Here is a 25,884-nt window from a genome sequence, read left to right on the forward strand (position 1 = left end):
TTTAAATTTATAAAGACCTGTTTTGTGCCCCAGCATATGATCTATTCTAGAGAATGTTCCATGAGCACTAGAGAAGAATGTGCTTTGGGGTGCAATGACCTATATATGTCTGTTAGGTTGAATTCATTTATCAAGTAATTTAACTTCTCTATTTCCTTGTTGATCTTCTGTCTTGTTGTTCTATCATAGAGGACAGTGTTGTATTGACATCTCCTACTATTATTGTTGAAACATCTATCACTCCCTTCAGTTTTGCCAATGTCTGTCTCATGTACTTTGGAGCTCCTTTATTGGGAGCATAAACATTTATGATTGTTATACCTTCTTGGTGAATTGACCCTTTAATTAGTATATACCACCCTTCTTTGTCTCTTATGATGTCTACATTTAAAGTCTTTTTTGTCCGATATTAGTATAGCTACTCCTGCTTTCTTTTGGTTACAGCTTGTGTGGAAGATCTTTTTCCATCCTTTCACTTTCAACCTATTTGAAATCCTTATGTCCAAGATGAGTCTCTTTTAAGCAGCGTATAGCTGGATTATGTTTCTTAATCCATCCTTCCAATCTGTATCTTTTACTTGGTAAGTTTATTCCGTTAACATTCAAAGTTATTACTGAAAAGTTGTTTCTTGAATCCACCATCTTATCTTTTTTATGTTATTTCTCAGATCTATTTATTCTTTTCCCTCTTTCTTTTTGTATTCTTTAAATTACCCTTAGTGTGGTACTCTTTAATTCTGTGCCCTCCTCCAGACCTCCCTCTCCTGTCTGCTTTTAAGCTGACAGAATTTTTTAAAGTATATCTTGTAGGTTTGGTCTGTCATTGACAAATTCTTTCAGGACTTCTTTGTCTGTGAAAATTTTCATCTCTCCCTCAGTTTTGAAGGACAATTTGGCTGGGTACAGAATTCTTGGCTGGTAGTCTTTCTCTTTCAGGATCTTGAATATATCACACTACTGCCTTCTTGCCTCCAGGGTGCTAGTTGAGTAGTCTGAACTTAGTCTTATTTGTTTTCCCTTGTATGTAGTAGATTGTTTTTCCCTTGCCACTTTCAGGATTTTCTGCTTCTCCTCAACATTTGACAGACTGATTAGTATGTGCCTTGGGGAAGGCCTGTTTGGATTTATTGTTTGGAATTCTTTGGGCTTCTTTGACTTGTATATTTATGTCTTTTATCAGGGTTGGGAAGTTTTCCCACATTGTATCCTCAACTACTCTTCCTAGCCCTTTACTGTTCTCTTCTCCTTCTGGGACACCAATGATTCTTCTATTTGTTTTGTCTATCATTTCCCTGAGCTCCAATTCAATTTTTTCCCATCATTTTTGCCATTTGCTGTTTTGAGTCTTCAAAGACAATTATCCTGTCCTCTGTATGACTTATTCTTTCTTCTGTCTCTTCAAATCTGGTGTTGTGTGCCTCTAGTATGTTTTTTATTTGATCAATAGAGTCTGTAATCTCTGTGATATCTGCTATTTTTCTGTTTATTCTTTCAAATTCCTCTTTATGCTCTTCTAATGTCTTCTTGATCTCCTTTATATCATTTGCTATCCCACTTATTTTATTAAGTAGAGTTGAATGAACATCTTTGATTAGTTGTCCAACACCTGTGTCTCCTCTGGTGTTTTAATTTGGTCATTAGTCACGGCTATATCTGTCTGCATTATTATATGCTTAATGATCTTCTGCTGTCTCTATGGCATGAAAAATATCTTGATTGATGTACTTTGTGCCACATTATGGGCAGGGGAGCAGGGGTAGCCTGGTTATGGAGGTTAGTGTCCACAACCTTTATATGCTGGCAAACAGCCTGCAGGGAACAGGGAGGAGAGGTAGTATTTGGGAGGGGTGCAGGAGAGGTGGGTTGGGCTGCACTTGGGGTGGGGTTTGGGAGCAGGTACATGCACTGGGGGCTGCTGGGGTGGGGGAGCCTGGAGTTTAGGGAATGGGAGCAAGTGATGGGGTTCAGGTGCATGGGGTATGGGGTGAGTCAACGGGTCATGGGGCTGTGCTGGTGAGGGTAGCGCACCCAAAGAATGCAGCCTGGCTTACTTCCCAGTCCCCAGCTCCTGTCCATGCACTCCTGTGGGCTCTGCACCTCTGCAACAGGCTCCAGCCCTCTGCCTCTCAGTTCCTCTGCCATTGCAACCAGAGCTTCCCCATGTGGTGCAGAAGGCTCTCCCAGGTTAGCTGCACTCCCAAATCACTGCTTTAGTTGCCCTCCTGTCCCTTCTCTAATTTTCCCATGGAGCAGGGCTAATCTCGAGCTACTCTAATTGGCCATCTGATTTTTGTACTTTCATAGTAAGTTTTAAAATCAGGTAGTATAAATTATCCAACTTTGTTCTTTTTCAAAATTATTCTGACTACTCTAGGTCCTTTGCATTTCCATATACATTTTTAAATCAGCCTGTCAATTTCCAGAAAGAATTCTTCTGGGATTTTGTTTTAGTTTGTTAAATGGTGCCAGAATGCAATATACCAGAGCTGGAACAGCTTTTAAAAAGGGAGTTTATTAAGTTACAAGTTTGTAGTTCTAAGACCATTAAAATGTTCAAACTAAGGCATACAGAGAAAGATATCTTGACTCAAGAAAGGCTGATGGTATCCAGAACACCTCTGTCAGCAGGTAAGGGATGTTGCTGGTATCTGGTGGTCCCTTGGTTTCTGGTTTCAAACAGCTTCTGAGGGGGCATTTTCTTTCTGCATCTCCAAACATCTCTGTCTGTCAGATATGAAGCTTTTTCCAAAATGGTTCCCTATTAAAAGACTTTAGTAAGTGATCCACCTTGTATGGGTGGAGACACATCTCCATGGAAACTACCAAATCAAAAGGTACAACCCACAATTCCATGGGTCACATCTTCATGGAAACAATTTAATAAAAAAGATCCTACCCAACAATATTGAATCAGGATTAAAGAACATGGCTTTTTTTGGGTACACAATAGTTTCAACCATGCACATTCCATGCTCTGGACCCCCAAAAGACATGCTCTTTCCATATACAAAATACGTTCATTTCATTACAATATCACAAAGCCTTAAACCATTTCAGTAACAATACAAATACAAAACAAAGTAAAAAACAGTACAAAATCTCATCAAAGTCAGTTATAGGCATAGTCTGTCCTAAGGTGAAATTTTCCTCTGACTATGGACCTGTGAAAAATCAGAAGGTTATCTGCTGCCAATATATAGAGGAGGGACAGTCAGAGGATGGAAGTTCCCATTGCCATAGGGGGAGACTGGAAGGAGAATAGGGGTCACCAGACCCAAAGAGTTCCGAAAACTTTCAGGGCAAACTCCATTAGATTTCAAGGTCTAAGTCATGCATCCTCAGGGTTTAGAAAGCAGCAGTCCTACCTTTTCCAAGGGTCTGCTTTTTCTAAATACTGGGGTGATGGTTGCAACATTGAGGGACATTAGGGAGACCACCTCAGCTCCATCCTCTCCAAGTATCAGGGAAGCACCCAGGCTCTCTGGTATGTCTGGAACATGTGCTCAACCCCCTTAGAACAATGGGACAGCAACACAGCTCTCCTTAATCCTCAAGGAATGTGCTTTAACCTCTGCAAGGCCTGAGGCACCAAAACTCTTCCTGAACATTGAGGGAAAGGCCCACTCTCTGCCTTCAGGGCAAACTCACCTGCTCCGAGTGCATAGGTGAGTTCACTTTCCTGCCAGAGGTTTCTTGGCTTCAGACCTTACCTTCCATGGTTCTGCCTTTGGAGTTATTTTTCCTTCAATTTTTCCCTTTTTCTGTCCCTCTTAGTCCAGACTGGCAGTGGTTTCATTTATTCAGATCCCACAACACTTTTGTTGCTTTTTTATGCAGTATACTGGGATTATACCCATCAAACAATATGAATTTCCACTCATCCTTTCTGGAAAACTCCATTTCCAATCTTGGCTTTTTTCTGAGTGGCTGACTGTTTCCATGTTTGGTTAAGTCCTCATGTGGGACACTATTCTCTGGAGTCTCTCTTTCTGGAAGCCCAGATTTTCCAGGCCATCAATTTCTAGTTTCTTTGTACCCAAGAGTTCAGTTCTCAATTTATCTCTTTCCTGTTGTATTTTACTATAAGCTGCAAGGAGCAAACAGTCTGCATTTTTCTCATTTAGTTTGGAAATCTCTTCTGCTAAATATCCAAGATTGTGGCTTTTAAATTCTTCTTTCCATCCAATACCAGTAGTCAGTTTTGTCAAATCAAATTCTCTGCCACTTTAAAACAAAGGACTGCTTTTCTCCCAGTTTTCAATAACACATGCATCATCTCCGTCTAGGGCCTTATCAGAAGTATCTTTAGAGTCTGCATCTCTACCAACAGTCTATTCAAAGCAATCCAAACTTTTCCTATTCACTGCCACACAATTCTTCCAGAATCTTCCCCTTATCCATACAAGAATCTGCTCCAAAATGTTTGGTATTTGCAAACCACAGCACCCCATTTCTTTGGTACCAACATCTCTTTTAGTTTGTTAAATGCTGCCAGAATGTAATATACCAGAAATGGAACGGCTTTTAAAAAGGGAATTTATTAAGTTACAAGTTTACAGTTCTAAGACCATAAACATGTCCAAACTAAGACATCTAGAGAAAGATATCTTGACTCAAGAAAGGCCAATATCATCCAAAACACCTCTGTCAGCTGGGAAGACATGTGGCTAGAATTTTCTGATCCTTTGGCTTGTGGTTTCAAACAGCTTCCCCAGGAGTATTTCTGCATTTCCAGATGTCTCTATCTGTGTCAGATCTGAAGGTTTTTCCAAAATAGTTCCCTCATAAAAGACTTCAGTAAGTGACCCACCTTGAATGGGTGGAAATGCATCTCTATGGAAACCACCTTATCAACAAGTCCCACCCACAATTGGGTGAGTCACATCTCCATGGAAACAATTTAATAAAAAAGATCCCACCTAACAATATTGAATCAGGATTAAAGAACATGACTCTTCTAGGGTATATAACAATTTCAACCCAGCACAGGTGTTTTTTAAAATAATTTCATTGTATCTCTGGACCATTTTGGGGAGAATTGCCATCTTGAAATGAATCTTTCAACCCCTGACCATCCTATGTGTGGCAGATTGAATCATGTACCCCAACAAAAGACTTATTCTTAATCTTAATCCACATTGCCATGTGTGTGAACCATTTCTAAATAGTATCTTTGAATATACTAATATGAATGAGGTATGGACACATTTGTAATTAGGAATCTTGGGAGATTCTGTTTAGGTGTTGTTAAATGGAATCAGGTTGGGCCTTAAATCTGTATGATTGGAGGCCTTATTAAGATGAAATTCAGATGACTGAGCAGGAGAACTAGAAGTGAGAAACCAGAGAGACCATGTGACTGAGGACTGCCATGCCCGGAACACTTCCAGGTCTGGGAGAAAGCATGGTCTTTCCTATGTCTTGATTTTGGACATCTAGTCTTCAGATTGTGAGCCAATAAATTATTGTTGTTTAAGCCAACAATAATTGTGTGGTATTTGTCATAGCAGCTCTGGCAAACTAAGACATTCTTCTGGATTATTTGACCAAAAAAATTCTTTTCATTTATTTTCCTGAAGATTGATTTGGAATCCTTAGTGAGGTATTGTTAATGACACCGGCAAATATTTGTCACATACACAAATTCCCACATCATATAGGCTTGTTCCTAAAAAGAGTGAAATGGGTTGGCTTTGGGGATGGTGTCATTGATAAGCCCCAGGGGGGTATTTCACCTTTTGAAGTGTCCAGATTTTGATGCTGTAATGACATTGCATTGGATGTTTACTAGTAGATTGGCAACTTCTTTTATGAAAGGGTAAGGCGAAAGAAGACTTAAGAACAAAGAAAAAAATTCTAGTCACTTAGCAAAAAGAAATGAATTTGCGTATATATGGTTAAGAATTTCACTGATAAGTGAGAAAATTCCAAATATTTTACAAATTTTAAATGCATTTTATTTGTTGTTATTTTTTTAAGTTTATAGAAAAATTTTTCAATCTTGCCTCAGAAATAATGCTTCTGCCTCAGTGGGTTCATTTCCCTATGGTGCGTTTGGATTGCGAAGATTTGAAGACAGGCCTAACAAATAAGGCAAGAACCTTTGCAAACATATTGTTAAATGACATAGCTTCAAAACATAGAAAAGAAAATGAATGGTAAGTGTAATTAATCACCAATCTTAGAATGATAGGACTAAATAATATCTTGCTAAAAGTGTCTCATTAAAAAAACAGATTAAAATATTTTTGAATTTTAATTTTATGTAATTTTTGTAATTTTTTATAATTTTAATTTTATGTAATTTTCATGTAATCACATAAAATTTTATGTAATTTAAAATTTTTCCTCCATTGTGCCTACTAACAAGGTTACTATGTAATCTTATTGGGCTGGGTGCTTTTTGATTTATATTGTTTGGGACTAGTTGTAAGTCAACTAGGATTTTAGGACAACAAAACTGAAATTCACCTCTATTTGGATACAAGTTGCATGATAATGGAAAGACCATAGGTTTTCTGTTATATTTGGAAGATCTGGGAACATTCTTGACCCCAATATTTACTTGTTGGGTGACCTAGCTTATTTTTCTCATCTGTAAAATGGAGACAATAATATCTATTTGCAGGATGACTATAAAATTGGATTTGTAAACTATTGGGATCTTTGCTGAAAGTGTCATGCAGATATGTTTTACTTATCTTACATGTATTGTGTTTTGTTTAAACACATTTTGAATCTGTTATCAACATTTCAAAATTAGGGTATTTCACACACATAAAATAATCCATATTTTAAATTTTTCTTGAAAAAGTGGGAAGACCATGCCACATTAGGCCTACAGTTGTAAGTACAGCTGAGTATCAGCTTGCCTTTTTACAGGGAATATAGATCTGCTGGTTTGCTTACCCAGTGCTCAGCCAACTCATCATCCAACTTGTCTGACTCACTTGCTACTTATCTGACTCCCTAAAGAATCTGAATTTGTAACTTCTGTAAAAAAATAAAACTAATATATGTATAGTATCAAGCATAGTATCTGGCATATGTTACTCAGTAAATGTTAACTATTGTGTTTATTTTTCCTGAGCAATGTGAGAAAATTATGTAATTTAGAATACTAAAGACGTGAATTTGAAATCAGTCTGTGCCATGACTTTGGGCAAGTTACTTTATTTTCCTAAGCCTCAGTTTTCAGCTGTGCCAACTGTGAAAAATGATACCTCCTTTGCAAGAGCAATGTAAGGATCACAGATAACATTTGTAAAGCATCTAACATTGTGCCTGGCATTAGAATAGGCACCTAGTAAAGGGAGCTGTAATGTCAATAAATTTTTATTTATTTTTTTTGCATGGGCAGGCACTGGGAATCGAACGTGGGTCTCTGGCATGGCAGGCGAGAACTCTGCCTGCTCAGCCACCATGGCCTGCCCTAAATTTTTTAAATAAATAAACAAACACATTATTGTCAAAAGTCAAGTATTCATCAGGTATAATTGTTTCAAAAGTAATACTACACGACTAGTTATCAAAGATGGTAAAGTATTAGACATTACCCCTTTCTTGAGAGTCCAACAGTCTTATTGATAAAAGCAATGGCAATGTCATAGCTAATTTAAAAGTGATTTATGTTTACTATGATTTTTTTCTGGCTATTTATTTTTGGTGTATCTGATTTTTCTGAAAAAGTCTATTACTTCCAACAAAACTGTATCTTAATGTAAACCCTTGGTATAAGATACAGATGTTTAGAGGAAATTAAGCTGTTCAGTTTCCTCTACTTCATTCATTTAAAAATTCCTTCCTGCTTAAATTCCATATACTTGAGACAGATAACATCAAAATGAGGAAAAGTGTGCCATTAGGTTAAGTAGAAGGTCATTAAAAAGCAATCTGCTTACTTTGCAGTTTGGTTTAGCATCTGCTTGGGCTACCTTGTTTTCAATAATTTTACTTGTGTCCTTTTCTTTTGCTATGTATGTCTCTCCCCAAGAGTCTCAAATTCTACTTGGAGACACAAGGCAAAAGTGTCACCAGGAGGATCATCTGTCTTTTTTCATTATCTAGATTAATGCAACCCTCCTATATTTTTAAGACTCAAGAATAGACTTCATTGTGGGGAAGATGGCAGAGTAAGAAGCTTCAGGATTAATTCTCTCCACCAGAACAACTATTAAACAAGCAGGAATTGTCTGAAATTACTATTTCAAAGCTTCAGAGTCTAATAGAACACTGTGCAGCATCTAGGGAAGAGCAAAAGGAAGAGGCTGGTAAATTGTAGTAAAGACTAGGAAGGAAATTGCTCTCTGGAGGCCGCAAGCTGCAGTTTACCAGCACCCACCCTCCACTCTCGCAGCAGGCCACTGTGGAGTATGACCCTTAACTAGCATGCTGGTGACAGAAAAGTACACAAAAATCCACTTCTTCAAGATTGGGGGTGGACATGGCTGATTACTGATTATTTTTTTCTTTGCATGGGCAGGCACTGGGAATCAAACCCAGGTCTCTGGCATGGCAGGTAAGAATTCTGCCTGCTGAGCCACCGTGGCCTGCCTGATCACTGACTTTTGATTAATGACTTTGGATCACAGGAGGTCTGGCTCTGAGGAAGGCCACGGACTGCTCCAACTTGCCCCAGACAAAAGTGTCTGAGGAGACTTAAAGATACTATGCATCTGTAGAGCTGTGGGGGTCGGTACAAGTACTGTTATTGCTGGGCAGGTCAAGAAAGCACAGCTTTGGGGAGTCATGGAAGAAGTTCCTGATACCCTTCCTGATCCTCTCCTTGGGGCAGTTTGGAACAGATTTGTGCCTTCTTCATGAGTCCCTGGCCTTGTTCCAACTGGGAAAGACTGACTTGGAAACTCCTCTCCAGTGTCTTCCCTTCTCCCCCAGAGTTTACCCCCAGGCAAAAGAGGCTTGAGACTGATAATGAAAGCAAATTTTACCTGCTTTAAACATTAGGAGGATGGAGAAGGTCTATCTCCTAGGAAATAGAGGGGGCATTCAAACTCCTGTAAATAAGGGAACTTCGAAGCATTTAACAAGCACAAGGCCAGGACAAGACACAGGCACAGAAAAGATAGGGAGTCCTGTACTTTGCCTTTGCCTTGGGGAAACTTTCCTGATAGGCACGATGACACTAAGTAAATTTCTTTTATATCCCTAATTGGTTAAAAAATCAAGAAACAAGTATCTCAGACAATAAATCCCAGAGTTAACACTTAAAAATATTAAAACATATGGAGTGCAACAAAAGTACAAAACAAAGAAACAGGAAATGATGGCTCATCAAAAGGAAGAGGATGAAAAACAAAGAAGACCACTGTGGACATACTGAACAAAGATTTATTTCAAATGATATTAAAAATGCTCAAGCAGTTGAAGGAAAATACACAGAGCTAAAGGATATCAGGAAATTTAGATATGAGAATCTTAGTGTTTAATTTCCTAGGCTGCTTAAAGCAATACCATGAAATGGGTTTGGCTTAAATAATGGGAATTTATTCACTTAGTGTTACAATTCAGGAAAATGTCCAGATTAAGTTATCATTAAGTGATACTTTCTTCCCAAAGACCTTGGCTCCTCTGCTACATGGCAGGGCACATGGTGGCATTTGCTGGTCTCTCCCTACTCTTCCAGGTTTTGTTGATTTCAGCATCTTCCTTCTAGGGCTTTCTCTGTTTTCTTCATTTTGTTTATAAAGGAGTCCTATAAGAGGCTTAAGATGCATTCTGAATGAGGGTGGGTCACACCTTAACTGCAGTAGCCTATTCATAATTCCTACTTATAGCGCAATCAGTTGCACAGGAAGGGATTAGCTTTAAGAACATGTTTTTCTGGGGTACATACAGTTTCAAACTGCCACCCTAAAGAGATACAAAATCTTAAAAGGAACCAAACAGAATTACTGGAGTTGAAGACCACAATAATGGAAATGAAAAATGCCCAGGAGGGTTGCAAGAGCAGACTGGAGCTGGCAGAAGAAAGAATCAGTGAACTTGAAGACAAGACCATTGAAATGAGTCAGGCTGAGTAGCTGAAAGTAAAAAGAATTATAAAGAGCAGAAATATCCTGGATACCATCAAGCATACCAATATATGCATTAAGGGAGTCCCAGAAGGAGAAGAAAGAGAGAAAGTGGCAGAAGGAATAGTCAAAGAAGTAATGACAGAAAAGTTCCCAAATTTAGCAAAAGAGCACAAAACATGCACATACAGGAAGTACAGAGAACACCAAACAGGATAAACATGGGAAAAATATACCCCACCATATATTGACCAAGTTGTCAAATTCAAAGTACAAGGAAATGGTTCTGCAAGAAAATAGAAGCTGCAAGAAAAAAACATGTTATGTATAAAGGATTCCCAATTAGATTGAGTTCTGATTTCTCATCAGAAACCATAGAGGCAAGAAGGCAGTGAGTTGAGATAAAGTACTGAAAGAAAACAACTGTGATTCAAAGCAGCATAAAGAAGTAAAGACCTCTACTAAAGGTAACCATTTGGGTAAATATAAATGACAGTATTATTGTATTATTATTATTTTTCTATATAACTCCACCTCTTACTTCCTACAGGTGCTAAGTCAAATGCATAAAAAGTAATGATAAAAATATGATTTTGGAATTCAGTGTACAAAGATGTAAATGGTAACAAGTAAAGAGGTGAGGGGTATATGAAAAGTGTACACATATGCTACTGAAATTAAGTTGATAACAAACCAGATGTGATTATTATATATTTAGGATGTTAAATTTTAACCCCATGGAAACCACAAGGAAAACAGATGAAATATATATCCAGATAGAAAAGAGGAAGCACTCAATATGGTACAACAGAAAAAAATAAAAGAAATGTAAAATAGGCATTAACAGAAGAATTGGGGATAAAAAAGGTATAGGGCTTACAAAGGTTAAATAAATAGCAAAATGGTAGACAAAAATCAGGTATTAGTAGTAGTAAATTTACTTTAAATGTAAATGGATTAAACTCTCCATTCGAAAGGCAGAGCTTGGCAGAATAGATAAAAAGGATGACCCAACTATATGCTTTCTGCAAAAGACTCACATTAAATTCAGACACAAGTAGGTTGAAAATGAAGTAAAAAATATACCATGCAAACAGTCACCATAAGAGAGCTGGAGTAGCTGTACTAATATCAGATAAAATAGACTTTAAGTAAAAAACAGTTACCCAGGACAAAGACAGCCATTATATACTGATAAAGGGGTCAATTCAACATGAAGATGTAACAATTATAAATATATATGTGTCTAACAGCACCTAATACTGAAGGATTAGAAAGGAGAAATTGATGGTTCTACATTAATAGTAGGAGACTTTAATATACCGCTTTCAAGAATGCATAGAACATCTAGACAGAAGATCAATAAGGAAATAAAAGACAAAAATGACCATCTAAACCAATTAGACCTAACAGACTTGTATGGAACACTATACCTAATAACTATAGAATATACCTTCTTCTTGAGTGCATGTGTATCATTCTCCAGGATAGACCATATGTTAGGTCACAAAACAAGTCTCAATAAATTAAAAAATATTGAAATCATACAATGTATCTTTTCCAACCATAGCAGAATGAAGCTAGAATCAGTAGAGAGAGAAATGGAAACTTCACAAATATGTGGAAATTAAACAACCAATAGATTAAAGAGGAAATCATAAGGGAAATTAGGATGAACCTTGAGACAAATGAAAATGGAACTTCAACATATCAAAACTTACAGAATGCAGCAAAGGCAGTGCTGAGAGGGATATTTATACCTCTAAATGCTTACATTAAAAAGGAAGAAAGATTCAATTCAGAGACCTAACCTCAAAATGGAAAGAACTGGAAAAAGAAGAGCAAAATAAAACCAACAGAATCAGAATAAGGAGATAACAAAGATAAAAGTGGATATAAGTGAAATAAAGGACAGAAACAGTATAAAGGACAACAAAATCAAAAGTGATTCTTTGAAAACAGCAATAATCAACAATCCTTTAGCTAGACTGACAAAGAACAAAAGAGAGGACATGAATAAATAAAATCAGAAAAGAAAAGAGGACATTACTATTGATCTCACTGAAATAAAAAGGACTATAAGCAGATATTAGGAGCAACTGCACGCTGATAAATTAGATAACCTAGATGAAATGGACAAATTATTAGAAACACACGAACTACATACACTGACTTGAGAAAAAGTAGATACTCTCAGCAAACCAGTGACCAGTAGAGATTGAATCAGTAATGAAAACTTCTCAACAAAAAAAAATCCAGAACCAGATTGCTTCACAAGGGAATTTTGACCAATATTCCAAGAAGACTTTACACCAATTTTGTTCTCTCAAAAAAGTTGAAGAGGGAACACTCCTCTTCATTTATGAGACCAACATCACTCTCATACCAAAGCCAGATACAGATAACATGAGAAAGGAAAAGTACAGACCAATATCTCTTATGAATATAGATGCAAAAAATCCTCAACAAAATACCAGTGAACCCAGTTCAACAGCATATTAAAAGAATTATGTACCGGGGTGGGCCATGGGGGCTTAGCAGGCAGAGTTCTTGCAGGCCATGCTGGAGACCCGAGTTCAATTCCTGGTGCCTGCCCATGCAAAAAAAAAAAACAAACAAAACAAAAAAAAAGAATTATGTACCATAATCAAGTGGGATTTGTCCTAGGTATGCAAGGATGGTGTTTTGGTTTGCTAAAGCTGCCAGAATGCTGTATACTAGAAATGCATTGGCTTTTACAAAGGGGAGTTATTAGTTTACAGATTTACAGTTCTAAAGTCATGAAAATGTCCAAACTTAGGCATCCAGCAAAAGATTCCTTGACTCTGAAGAAAAGGCCATTGTCTGGGCTTTTTTTCCTGTCAGATGGGAAGGCACATGGTGATGTCTGCTGTTCTTCTCTCCTGCCTTCTGGTTTCAGACAGCTCTGATTCCAGTGGCTTTCTCTCTAGGCATCTATGGGTCCTCACTTAGCTTCTTCAGGGCAACTCTGGGCTTTATCTCTCAGCTTAGTATCTCTAAACATCTACCTCCTCGTTCCATCTCTGCTCTTTGTGTTGTCTCTGAACTCTTCCTCTCTCGGTGAGTTCTTTTAAGGACTCTTGTAAACCAATCAAGACACTCACCTTGAATGGGGGGCCACAACTCCATAGAAATAATCTAATCAGAAAGTCACATCACCCACAATTGGGTGTGTCATGTCTCCATAAAGCAATCTAATCAAAAAGCCCCACCCTAAACATTAAGTCTACCACCCCCCACCCACCCCCCACAAAATTGGATTAGGATTACAGGAACATGGCTTTTCTGGAGGTATGTAACAGTTTCAAAACAGTATATCATCCCAAAGTGATTAACAGTTTCAACACAATCCTAATCAAAATTCCAGCAGCCTTCTTTGCCGAAATGGAAAAGGCAATCATCAAATGTGTATGAATGGGTAAAGGGTCCCAAATAGCCAAAACCATTTTGAAAAATAAGAATGAATTTGGAGGAGTGACCCTTCCTGATCTTAAAACATATTACAAAGCCAGAATAATCAAAACAACATGGTTCTGGTACAAGAACAGACATAGATCAATGGAATTGACTTAAGAGCCTAGAAATCAACCCTCACATTTATGGCCAACTGATTTTTGACAAGAGGGCAAAGACCACTAAACTTGGAAAGAATACTCTCTTCAACAAATGGTGCTGGGAAAACTTGATATCCATTTACAAAAGAATGACAGAGGACCCCTACTTCATACTTTATACAGAAATAATCACAAAATGGATTAAAGACCTAGATATTAGAGCCCAAACTCTCAATCTCCTAGAAGATATAGGGAAGCATCTACAGTACCTTGTGTTGTTAAGCAGTGGTATCTTAGACTTTACATCCAAAGCACCAGCAATAAATAAAAAAATAGATAAATGGGACCTCATCAAAAGCAAAAAACTTTTATTCCTCAAAGTACTTTATCATGAAGTTAAAAACAGAAAACAAAAAGCTTCCACAATAGGAAAAAATATCCGATAAAGGTTTGATATCCAGAATATATTAAAAAATCCTGCAGCTTAACAACAAAAAGACAAACAGTCCAGTTTAAAAATGAGCAAAGACTTGAACAGACATTTCGCTAAAGAAGATAGACAGATGACTAAAAAGTAAATGAAAAGATGCTTAACATCATTAGCAATTAGAGGAATGCAAATCAAAACCACAATGAGGCTCTATTTCACACCCACTGGAATGACTAATATTTAAAAAATGCAGAAACTTAAAAGTATTGGAGAGGATGTGGAGAAATAAGAACACTCATTCTTTGCTGGTAACAACGTAAAATGATGCAGCCACTGTAGAAGTTGGTTTGGTGGTCTCTCAGAGCGTGAAGTATAGAATTGAAGTGTAGAATTACCATATGACCTGGCAACCCTGTTACTAGAAGAACTGAAAGCGGGGACTCAAATAGATATTTGCACATTGATGTTTATGGTGGAATTATTCACAGTTGCCAAAAGGTGGGAGCAACCCAAGTGCTTATCCTCTGATGAATGGATAAATACAATGTGGTATATATGGATAATGTGGATATTATTCAATTGTAAAAAGGAATGAAGTTCTGAAACATGCTACAAGATGGCTGAGCTTGAAGACATCATATTGAGTGAAATAAAAGGACAGATAAAAGGACACAAAAGGACAAATATTGTATGAGCTCACTGTTATGAAATAATTAGAATAAGCAAACAGGAGATAGAATCTAGAATATAGGTTACCTGGGGATATAATGGGGATAGGGAATAGGAAGTTAGGGCCTAAAATATGCAGTGTTCCTATATGGAGTGATGGAAATGTTTGATAATGAATGGTGGTGATTGTAGCACAGTATAGCAAATGTAATTAACAGCCCTGAAATTTATACTAATGTTGTTAAAAAGGGAAATGTTAAGTTGTTCTATATGATAATAGAATAATTTGCTTTTTAAAAATCATGTAACTGCACTACTGAATCCATGGTCCTGGGTTAAATTATGGACTAGAATTAATAGTACAATTGTAAATGTTCTTTCATCAATTGTAAAAATGTACCACATCAATGAAAGATGTTAATAATAGGGTGGTATGTGAGAATCCCATACTGTATGCATAATTGTTCTGTAAAGGCACAATTTTTTTCTTTTTTTTATATTTATTAGGAAATTTGTGAGTTTACAAAACAAAAACGTATAAAATATAGGATTCCCATACACCAAGCCACCACCAATGCCTTGCATTGGTATGGAACATTTGTTACTATTGGTAGCACTTCTTTTTTTGGTAGCACTTTTTTAAAACTTGTATTTTTTTTTTCACGAGTTACTTTTTTTTATTAATTAATGGAAAAAAAGAAATTAACACAACATTTAGAAATCATACCATTTTACATATGCAATCAGTAATTCTTAACATCATCACATAGATGCATGATCATCGTTTCTTAGTACATTTGCATCGGTTTAGAAGAACTAGCAACACAACAGGAAAAGATATAGAATGTTAATATAGAGAAAAAAATAAAATTAATAATAATAGTAAAAAAAAAAAAAAAGACAAACAACCAACCAGACAGACAAAAACAAAAAACAAAACAAAACAAACAAAAAAAACCCTATAGCTCAGATGCAGCTTCATTCAGTGTTTTAACATGATTACTTTACAATTAGGTATTATTGTGCAAAACTTGTATTTTTTAACAGTAGTTACCTCTGTTACAATTGATGAAAGATTACTAAAGTAGTTCTATCTATCATCCATTATTTACATTAGGTTTTCTTTTCCCCGTATGACACCCTATTATTATCACCTTGTATTAGTATCATACAATTTTTATAATTCAGGAGAGAACATTCTTATAGTCGTATTATTCACTATAGTCCATTGTCTACATTAGGGTTCACTGTTTCATCTTTCAATTTGTATTCTAGTAATATATACACCTAAAGTTTCCTATTTTTTAAACTTTTTATTATATAGCATAACATATACAAAGCAAAGAAATAAAAAGCAATTGTTTTCAGAGACCCTTCAACAAGTATGTGGGCTACCATACCATCCTTTCAGATTTTTCCTTCTAGCTGCTCCAGAATATAGGAGACTAGAGTGCTTAAATTTTTTTTTATCACCACAATCGACTTTTTTCCTTCTTTTCGTTTGGTGAAAAAGAACATATATACAAAAAAAGCAACAAATTTTAACATACAGCACAATTATTTGTAAAACAGATTTCAGAGTTTGGTGCCAGTTACAGTTCCACAATTTTAGGTTTTTACTTCTAGCTGCTCTAAAATACTGGAGACTAAAAGAGATATCAATTTAATGATTCAGCATTCATATTCATTTGTTACATCCTATCTTCACTGTATAACTCACCATCACCTTTGATCTTCCACCCCTGTCTTTAGGGGTGTTAGGGCTATGCCCATTCTATCTTTTTCATGTTGGAAGGGTCTGTCACTAATATGGGGTAGGGAGATGGAACTATCTGATGTTCTGGAGAGGCTGGGCCCTCTAGATTTCAGGAGTTATCTGGACCAGGGACCCGTCTGGAGGTTGTAGGTTTCTGGAAAGTTACTCTAGTGGATGGAAGCCTTGTGGAATCTTCTATATTGCCCTAGGTGTTCTTTAGGATTGGCTGGAATGGTCCTGGTTGGGGTTTGGCAGGGTTACCTTGACAGGTAGCAAGGTCCAACTGAAGCTTGTGTAAGAGTGACCTCCAGAGTAGCCTCTGGACTCTATTTGAACTATCTTTGGCACTGATACTTTATTAGTTAACACTTCTTTTACCCCTTTTGGTCAGGGTAGAATTGTTGATCTCACGGCACCAGGTCTGGATTCATCCCTGGGAGTCATCTCCCATGTTGCCAGGGAGACTTTCACCCCTGGGTGTCATATCCCACCTAGGGGGGATGTAAATTCACAATTTTTTTTTCTGGGTGCATGGTCCGGGAACCAAACCCAATGCACAATTTTGTAGTAATTTTTAAAAAAAATAATTGACTATAGAGTCCTACATGATCTAACCCCTGCTTATCTCTCCAATTCCCTCTTCTGTCCTCTCCCTTGTATTCATACTGGCTTTCTTGCCATTTCTAGAATATGCAAAGCTTATTACTACTTCAGGGCCTTTCCCTGTGCAGTTTTTCTTCCCAGAATGCTCTTTTCCTGATATTTGCATGACTCACTGTTTCCTTCTGTCACCTTAATTATCACCTCCCTAGAGGAGGTCTTCTCTGGCCCGTTGATATAAAATAGTAGCCTGTTCCCCATGCTCCACTTTCCTTTATTCCCTTACCTTTCTCTGTAGCACTTTTTACTACCTAACATTGTGTTATATATTTATGTGTTTTTTTCCCTCTCCTAAACTTGAATGTAAGATTTGGTCTTGTTTGCTACTTTATTTCCAATGCTTAAAACTTTGTCACACATTGTAGGTAACCAATTATTTAGTAATTGGACAAATGACTAAGTGCTATAGCCCATGTAATAAAAACGAATACTGCATGGACCAAAATCTATTTCTAAAACTGATCTCTTTTTACTTTGTTTTTGTACCCTATTTTCCTGATATTTTGGTAATAGAATGACAATACAGATATTACAAGGGACATGAAAAAAATTCTATGAATTGTACCTTTAGTTGAATAATGGTTATAGGGTAGCTAGATACTTGCACACACAGGATAGTCTATGAGAACGTTAGGATTTTTTAAAAAACTGTGTATAAGGGTTTGGATATTTTCAGTTACTCTAGTGCAATTTTTCACAAAAGACAATTTTAATAATGATCAGAGTTGCCAATAAATAAGAGTGTACTACGTACCAGGCCCTTTACACTCATTATTGCGTTACTACAATCTAGCAAGGTGAATGGTAATAGCTTGATTTTACAGATGAGAAAACTGAACCGAACTTCACAAAGCTAGTAGCTGAGGTAGGATTAATATATCTGGCTGCTTAATCCAAAGTATGCATTATATCATACTGGCTATTAAGAAGGTCAAAGAGATCAGTAGAAAAAATTTAAATATGCCATAATTTTCATGAAAAAAATTACCTTAATTTTATAGATTTTTATAGATGTATGATGTATACTGGGTTATATCAGATAACTTGAGCTTAAATATTTTAAGATTATGTTTAGGATATCACAATTCCCATTTTATAATAATCATAACTCACATTTATTGTGTATGAGATAACAATGATTACATAACCATAATAAGCAGAATATTATGTCAGTATTTGCAGTGAATTTGAAGCAATTAAAGAGCATGCATTAAAAGTTCCTGAGACCACCGAAGAGATGATGGAACTGATAGGCTACGTAGAAAAAGCCCGAACTGTAGGAATTCAGGAGTTGATTTTAAGGATCAAGGTAAGAATCTTTCAATTTCTATATGTTTTTAAATACTTTTAAAATTGTGAAAACATTAAAAATAATTATTGTGAAATAATTATTCATATAGAACATTTGTAAAATACATAGTTAAATAGTTATAAAGTAAGGATCTATGTTGCCACACCCAGGTCAAGAAATAGGATACTGCCAGCACCACAGAAACCCTTTGCATGTGCCTTTCTGATCACATTCCTTCATTCCTTCCCTCCCTTAGAGATTCTCACTTGATTTTTCAGTAATTATATTTTGGGTTTTCTTTAGTTTCACCAACTATGTGTATATCCTTAAATAGCATAGCCTAAAAATGTATTTTCTTTTATAGTATCTACATTCAATGGATGCTTATGCATTCCCCAGCACAAGATTATATACATATTCACCTGTATTTACTCTATATTGAGATTTTATTGCTTGGTCTGAAGATGAGCACATGGATATTATGAACAATTTGAACACAATTCTTAATGTATGTACCAAAAATCTAAAAAGCCATGTAGTTGTAATTCTCTTCTAAAATTATTCCAGTGACTTTCCAGCTTAAAATTTTGAGGCAAGTTTTCCCTATGAAGATTATCAAGTACCATTATCTTCAAATGTTGATAAGCTGTTACATCGTTATAATGCCACTAATTCACAATTTAATATCATACACACCACACACATTTCCAATCTTTCCCAGCATATAACAAAATTATTAGGCAAACTGGACTACCAGGACCAAGGACGTTACAGCGTGCACACAGATCTGACAAGGAGAGCCAAGATTCGGGAGCACTTTTAAGAAACAATTCTAAAAAACACAGGAACAGAAGTAAACGTTCAACACGTACTAAATGCATGACTGCGACGCCAAATCATCATTTACTATACGTTGTATTATAGGGTATAAAAAAAATGGCCACCTCCCCCTTCCTATGGAATGTTAAGTTGACATCCAAGACAGTCAAAATCCCCCCTAAGTCAATATCCCATTGTTTCCTGGTTGTATCAAAAAATAAACAACCAGCAAATGATTTCCCTCTTGAAATAAAGCATTTACACTTAAAAAAAAGGGATGAGGTGGGATTTCAATCTCCTCCTTTAAAATGTTTCTTCTAGAGCTACTGAAAAACTTGCATTTACAAAATAGTTGATAAAAATATTCCTGTGGATTGTACAAAAAGGGACAAACAGGGACCATTGATAAGACATGGTATACGATATTAATCAGATTTAGCTTCTTTCTCTCCTGCTTCATCAAAGGCTGGACTCCCCTCATTTTAGTATCTCCATTTTCTGCAGGTAAATCTTTAGTTTCTTGATTAGCTGCTTCAGCTTGTTTTTCCTTTGCTCCTCTCTTCGCTTTAGGTTGCACTTTTTCGTCTGAAGTCTTTCCCGCCTTTTTTGGCTTCGTTTCCACTTTCTCAGGAGCAGGTTTAGCTGACAGTCTCACCGACCTCCTCTTGTGCTCCTCCTTCTCGGTGCCTTTGGCCAAGCTGACCTTCCTCTTGGGCATCTTGGCGGCAGAGCAGGAGCGAGCCGGGTGCTGAGAGCTGCGGGGCACGGAGAGCTTTCACGAAGCAGGAATGCTGACTTCTGCCACTCCTCCTGCCGTGGGAGCTGCTCTAATTCTTTGTTTAAAAAACTTTTGAAAATGTAAAACATTATACACATATGGAAAATTGCATAAGACATAATTGTATAAATTAAAATGTTATAAAGTAAACACTTAGTAATTAACCATCCAGGGAAAGAAAGAGAACCATACCAAATACCCTGGAAAGTCTACCACAATTCCCTGCTCTTTTCTGGATGTGGGCACTATTCAACTTTTAAGTAATGTCTTAGCTCCTTAGTTTACTAAAACAAATCCGTACAATGAGTTGGTTTAACAATTTGAATTTATTGGCTTATGGTTTCAAAAGTTAGAAGGCCTGACTTTTACCAGAGTCGGTATGTTTCAGCTGGCCTGTAATCTTTGAGGTTCCTTGGTTTTTCTGTCACATGGCAATGCCCATAGTGGTTCCTTCTACTCTCTCTCCCAGGTTCCATTGCTTCCAGCACCTGCCTGCATCATGTGCTTCTTTTTCTACATCCAAGTTTCTTTGAATATAGGAACTTCAGCCATCCTAGATTAAGGCTACCCTCATTCAGTTTGGGCACACTTTAATAACATACTCAAATGTCCTCTTTACAAATGATTTCACAGCCTCAGGACAAGTGATTGGGAACTGAATATGACTTTTGTAAGGGACTTTATTCAATTTATAACAAGTTTCCTTGCACTTCTTTATAGCTTTACTATCTAAAATTGCATTCTCAATCAATAGTTCATTTTTTGTCTGATTTTGAGCTTTGCACAAAGGAAATCATATTGTCGATGTTTTTATGTTTTATCAGTATTATGTGAATAATGTTGTTCCATACCTATAGTTTATTTTCTTTGCTATCTAGTATTCTGCTGTATACAATGGTTTATTTCTTTATTTTACTGTTGATAGTTATTTAAGTTGTTTCTACTTTTGATATTAATAGCAATGCTGCTGGGAGCAGTTCTATACATTCATCCTGGTGCATGTATTCATGTATTTCTCCCAAGTGCTATAGGATGTGTTTCTCTTCACCTTTACTAGCTAAGGCAAACTCTTTTCCATAGTGGTTCCAATTTCACATTCCTATCAACAGTAAGCAACGGTTCCTATCATTTTATATTTTTACTCTTATTGGTATCGTCAGATATTTTAAGTTTTGCCAGTCTGTTGGGTAGTAGCACATTTTTATTTTTAATTTGGATTTTCCTGACTACAATGAGTTTGAGCAGTTTACATGTACTTACTAGCCACTTGGAGTTCCTCTTTTATGAAATGCTGGTACATTTCTTTTGCCCATTTTTCTTTTGGGTTGTGTGGGCTTTTCCTTATTTATTTGTACTTACTTCTTTTTTGAAAATTAAACTTTTTGTTTTGAAAAACTTTCAATCTTATAGGAAAGAAAACTCCAAAACATACTTTGTCCCCCCATATACACAGGTCCACCATTTTTAATTATCCGTATCATTCTATCTATCCATCAATCTATCAACCCATCTATCTATCCATCTATCTATCTGTCTTTCTGTCTATTTATCAATCAATTTTCTGAACACTTGAGAGTTAGGTATTCATTATCCTCCTTGAACACTTAATACTGCCATGTGCATTTCCTAAGGAAAAGGATATTCACTTATGTAATCACCTTAAGTACAGTTATCATGCTTAAGAAATTTAATATTAATATAAAGCTTGTAGTCTATATTCCAATTTTTCATTTGTCCCAGCAATGTCCATTTGAGCCTTTTCACCTCCCTCGACAGATCCTGCCCAGGGTCATGTACTGCATTTAATTGTCTTTGTCTCTTTAGTTGCTCATTCTTTTTTTAATTGTGGGAACATATATACGGAATAAACTTTCCCATTTCAACCACTCCCTAGCATGTCATTTGGTAGGATTACTCATATTTACAATGTTTTGGTATCCTTACCACTTTCCATTACTAAAACTTTCCCACTGTTGCAAACAGAAACCTTGCATGCATTATACATTAATGTCCCATTCCCCGTGCTCCTTCCCCCGGTAACGTGTACTCTAATTTCTGGTTCTATGCACTTGCATATTATCTGGTATATTCTCTGTAGTGTCAATGGGGCTTAAATTTAACAATCTAAACCCATAACAACCTTGTTTGCTTAGATATCAACTTAACTTACGTGGTGTACACAAACAATATTTCCACACCCCAGTTTTCCTCCACCTTTATGTGGTTTTTGCACAAATTGCATGTTTATACACTATGAGTCCCAAACCACTGATTTCTCATTACATTCTATGCATTTGCTTTTTAGATCCTGTGGGAAGTAAAAAGTAGAGGTATAAGCCAAAAATAGAATAGTGCTGCCAGTTATATCCCATTACCTTTATTTCTTCATGTAGCTTTGGTTTATTGTCTAGTGTCCTTTCTTTTAACATAAAGAACTCTCTTTAGCATATCTTGTAGGGCCAGTCTAGTGGTGACAAATTTCATCAGCTTTATTTATCTGGGAATATCTTAATCTCCCCCTTATTTTTGAAAGATGGTTTTATTGGATATAGAATTCCAATAAATTTGTTTATTGGACTATAAATAAATAAATATAGATATAGGAAAAATGGTGATATTTTTCTTTCAGCACTCTAAGTATGTCATTTACTGTCTTCTTGTCTTCATGGTTTTTGATGAGAAATTGGCACTTAATCTTGCTGATGCACCCTTGTGTGTGATGTTATTTTTCTTTTGCAGCTTTAAGAATTTTCTTTTATCTTTGGCATTCAAGAGTTTGATTATAATATGCCATGGTATACATCTATTTAGGTTTATCCTGTTTGGAGTTCGTTGAGCATCTTGTATATATATAATCATGTTTTTTATTATATTTGGCGTTTTTAAAGCTATTATTTCTTTGAAGATTTGTTCTTCTCCTTTTTCTTTTTCTTTTTCTGTGTTCCCACAAAGCATATATTGGTATGCTTGTTGGCGTCCCACTTTTCTTTCTTCTTTCTTCTTTCTGTTCCTCAATTATATGACTTCAGTTATATTCAAGTTCATTGATCCTTTCTTCTGCCGACTCTGCAATCTACTGTTGAAACCTTCTAAGGAATTTTTAATTTCTGTTACTTGGTCTTCAACTCTATTTGTTTCCTTTTCATAATTCCCATCCCTCTATTGGAATTCTCTTTGTGTTCATTTATCATCTTCCTGATTTCCTTTAGTTCTTTGTCCATGTTTTTCTTTAGTTCTTTGAGCATACTTAGGACCATTTAAAAATATGTCCTGAGTCTGGGCCTCCTCATTGATGGTTTCTACTGTTTTAATTTTCTCCTTTGCTGGACTATCACTTCCTATTTCTTTGTATGTTTTATAGTATTTTGTTGAAACCTGGACATTTTGATATTTTAATGTGACATCACTATAATTTACATCCTAAGGTGTCTATTCCTTAAGCTTATACCCAACTAGTATTATGACAGAGTCTTCCTTGAATTCCAGGAGTTAACCTAAATAAATAATAAGAAGGAAAAGTGAAAACACCTTTCCTAGTCTTTGCACATTGACTTGTTTGTTGTGTTCTCCGTCATAGCTTATCCATTCAACGAATTTGCTGAATAGCTCTATGCCAAAGTGTAGGGGATGCCCTGACTCTTTCTGCACATGCATCTTTTCTTGGGTGCGTACATGTGGTTCTAGGAATTCTCCCATTTACATGGATACAAATGTCCCCTCTTCCCCGAGAAACAGATTTCTCTCAGTCCTAGGCACTGTGCTGCATATCCTACAGGCAGCCATACCCTACCCCAGGGAGTCACTTGACTACATTGTTCTGTGGGAAAATCTCTGAGCTGCTTTCTACACACAGGGCAACTTCTGGGGTGCAAGCCCCTCAGGTCACAGATTGTATTGAATATACATGCTCCCTGTATGTATATGAAGGTTATTGTTACCTCTGGCTCTGGGACCTGTGATCTGCACTGAGGGCATGGGACAGCTCTGCAGATCCTACTGCTTTTAAATGGTCTTTTACTTGATTCAGTGCTCATCCTGTGACTGCTGTCCTTTAACTGTTTTCTGATCTTTAAGAAAGATGTTTCTTCTAGTGCTTGCTGTTTGTACAAATCTGTGTGGGAGTATGGTGCCATGAAGCCTCTCACTCTGTCATCATGATTGGGCGAGACCTGGAGTTTTTAATATATACTGATAAGTGTCTTTTGCTTGACTTTGTAGTTTGTTTTAACTTTCTAGTGGTGTTTTTGATGAAAAGAAGTTCTAAATTATAATGCAATCAAACAGATCAATCTTTTCTTTTATTGTTACTGCTTTTTTTTTTTAGTTCTTAATATACCATTTATTTCTCTGCAAGCAAAATGATGCATTTTTTTTTCTTTGCATAGGCAGGCACCGGGAATTGAACTTGGGTCTCCAGCATGGCAGGCGAGATTTCTGCCACTGAGTCACTGTTGCACCACCCTGCATTTTTAAATAATGAAATAGATCAAATCATTTTTTAAAAAAGGATTATTCCATTTTATTTTTCTTTTCATGAAAACACATCACAGGGGGCTGACTTTGTAGATGAGGGAGTAGAGAGAAGGGATGTGCCTGTTGTCACTCAGTGGATGGGAGTAGAGCTGAGCCATCTCTTTCACAGATCTTTCCTCCAAGCCGCTCCTCACTTGTATGTACATTTTCTTTCTTTTTTTCTTTTTAAATTTTGTATTGAGATATCTTCATGCACCATACAGTTCATCCAAAATATACAATGTTCACAATATCATCACATATTTGTGTATTCATTATTGTGATAATTTTTAGAAGACTCACTCCAGAAAAAAGAAATTGTAAAAGCTATATAGTTACACGATCATCTTCAAGCATCAAGGTTACTAGAATATAGTTAAACAGTTTCAGGTACTTGCCTCTAGCCACTCCAATATACCATAAACTAAGAAGGGATATCTATATAATGCATAAGAATAACCTCCAGGCCTCTTGACTCTGAAATCTCTCAACCACTGAACCCTTATTTTGTCGTATTTCTCTCTTCCCCCTTTGGGTCAAGAAGACTTTCTCAATCCCGTGATGCTGGGTCCAAGCTCATCCCTGGGAGTCAGGTCCCACATTGCCAGGGAGATTTACACCCCCAGGAGTCATGTCCCAGGTAGTGGAGAGGGCAGTAAGTTTACCTGCCAAGTTAGCTCAGAGAGAGAGGCCACATCTGAGCAACAAAAGAAGTTTTCTGGGGGGTGACTCTTAGGCATAGTTAAGTAGGCTTAGCTTCTCCTTTGCAAGAATAAGTTTCATAGGGGTAAGCCCCAAGATCGAGGGCTTAGCCTATTAAATTGATTGTCTCCAATGTTTGCAAGAATAACAGGAATTCCCAGGTAGGGAAGTTTAATATTTCCTCCTTTCCCCCCAGTCCCTCCAGGGGGCTTTGCAAATACATTTTTATTCTCTGCCCAAAATACTCTAGGACGTATTGGGCATCACACTGACCTATACAAAACAAGATCTCACTCCCTATTCAAGATTCCATGTACTTATGGTGTTTGAATAATCTGACCCTACAAGTCAAATTAGATATTGTGCTATCAGAAATATAAATTTTACACCAAATAAACATCTCTTTTTTTGGTTTCATACAGAAGTTGAAGTTTTAAAGTATAGACCATAGCCTCCTTTATCATGTACACTGGCTTACTTTTGTTAATCCTATCCAGATCAGCTTCATTCATATCTCTAGTTGAAGTCTGATTACTTTTTCAACTTTTTAAATAGTTGCTGTATGGGATAATGCTGACTTTCATAACTTCAGGGCTGAAACTCTGAGTCTCAGTAGTCACACAAATAACCAAAGTTCCAGGGAACAACCGGGTTATACACA

General features: G+C 36.6%; 1 protein-coding gene across 8 annotated transcripts in view; it reads left to right on the forward strand.

Moving 5' to 3' along the window:
• The window catches only part of DNAH12 (dynein axonemal heavy chain 12), a 313,559-nt gene that overhangs the window by 58,866 nt on the left and 228,809 nt on the right, over window positions 1-25,884 (forward strand). For 7 of the 8 annotated variants that reach the window (XR_013162717.1, XM_077128914.1, XM_077128917.1 and 4 more), the window contains exons 12-13: window positions 5,980-6,158; window positions 18,295-18,430. Coding sequence is in view for 7 of the 8 variants with exons in the window: in XM_077128914.1 (XP_076985029.1) it covers window positions 5,980-6,158; window positions 18,295-18,430 (315 nt within the window). In the remaining variant the exon portion in view is untranslated. Of the gene's footprint in view, window positions 1-5,979; window positions 6,159-18,294; window positions 18,431-25,884 lie in introns of those variants that run through there. The other variant, XM_077128922.1, reaches the window with a different exon arrangement.

Source organism: Tamandua tetradactyla, chromosome 15 (genome assembly GCF_023851605.1).
Source record: "Tamandua tetradactyla isolate mTamTet1 chromosome 15, mTamTet1.pri, whole genome shotgun sequence".
Lineage (NCBI taxonomy): Eukaryota > Metazoa > Chordata > Mammalia > Pilosa > Myrmecophagidae > Tamandua > Tamandua tetradactyla.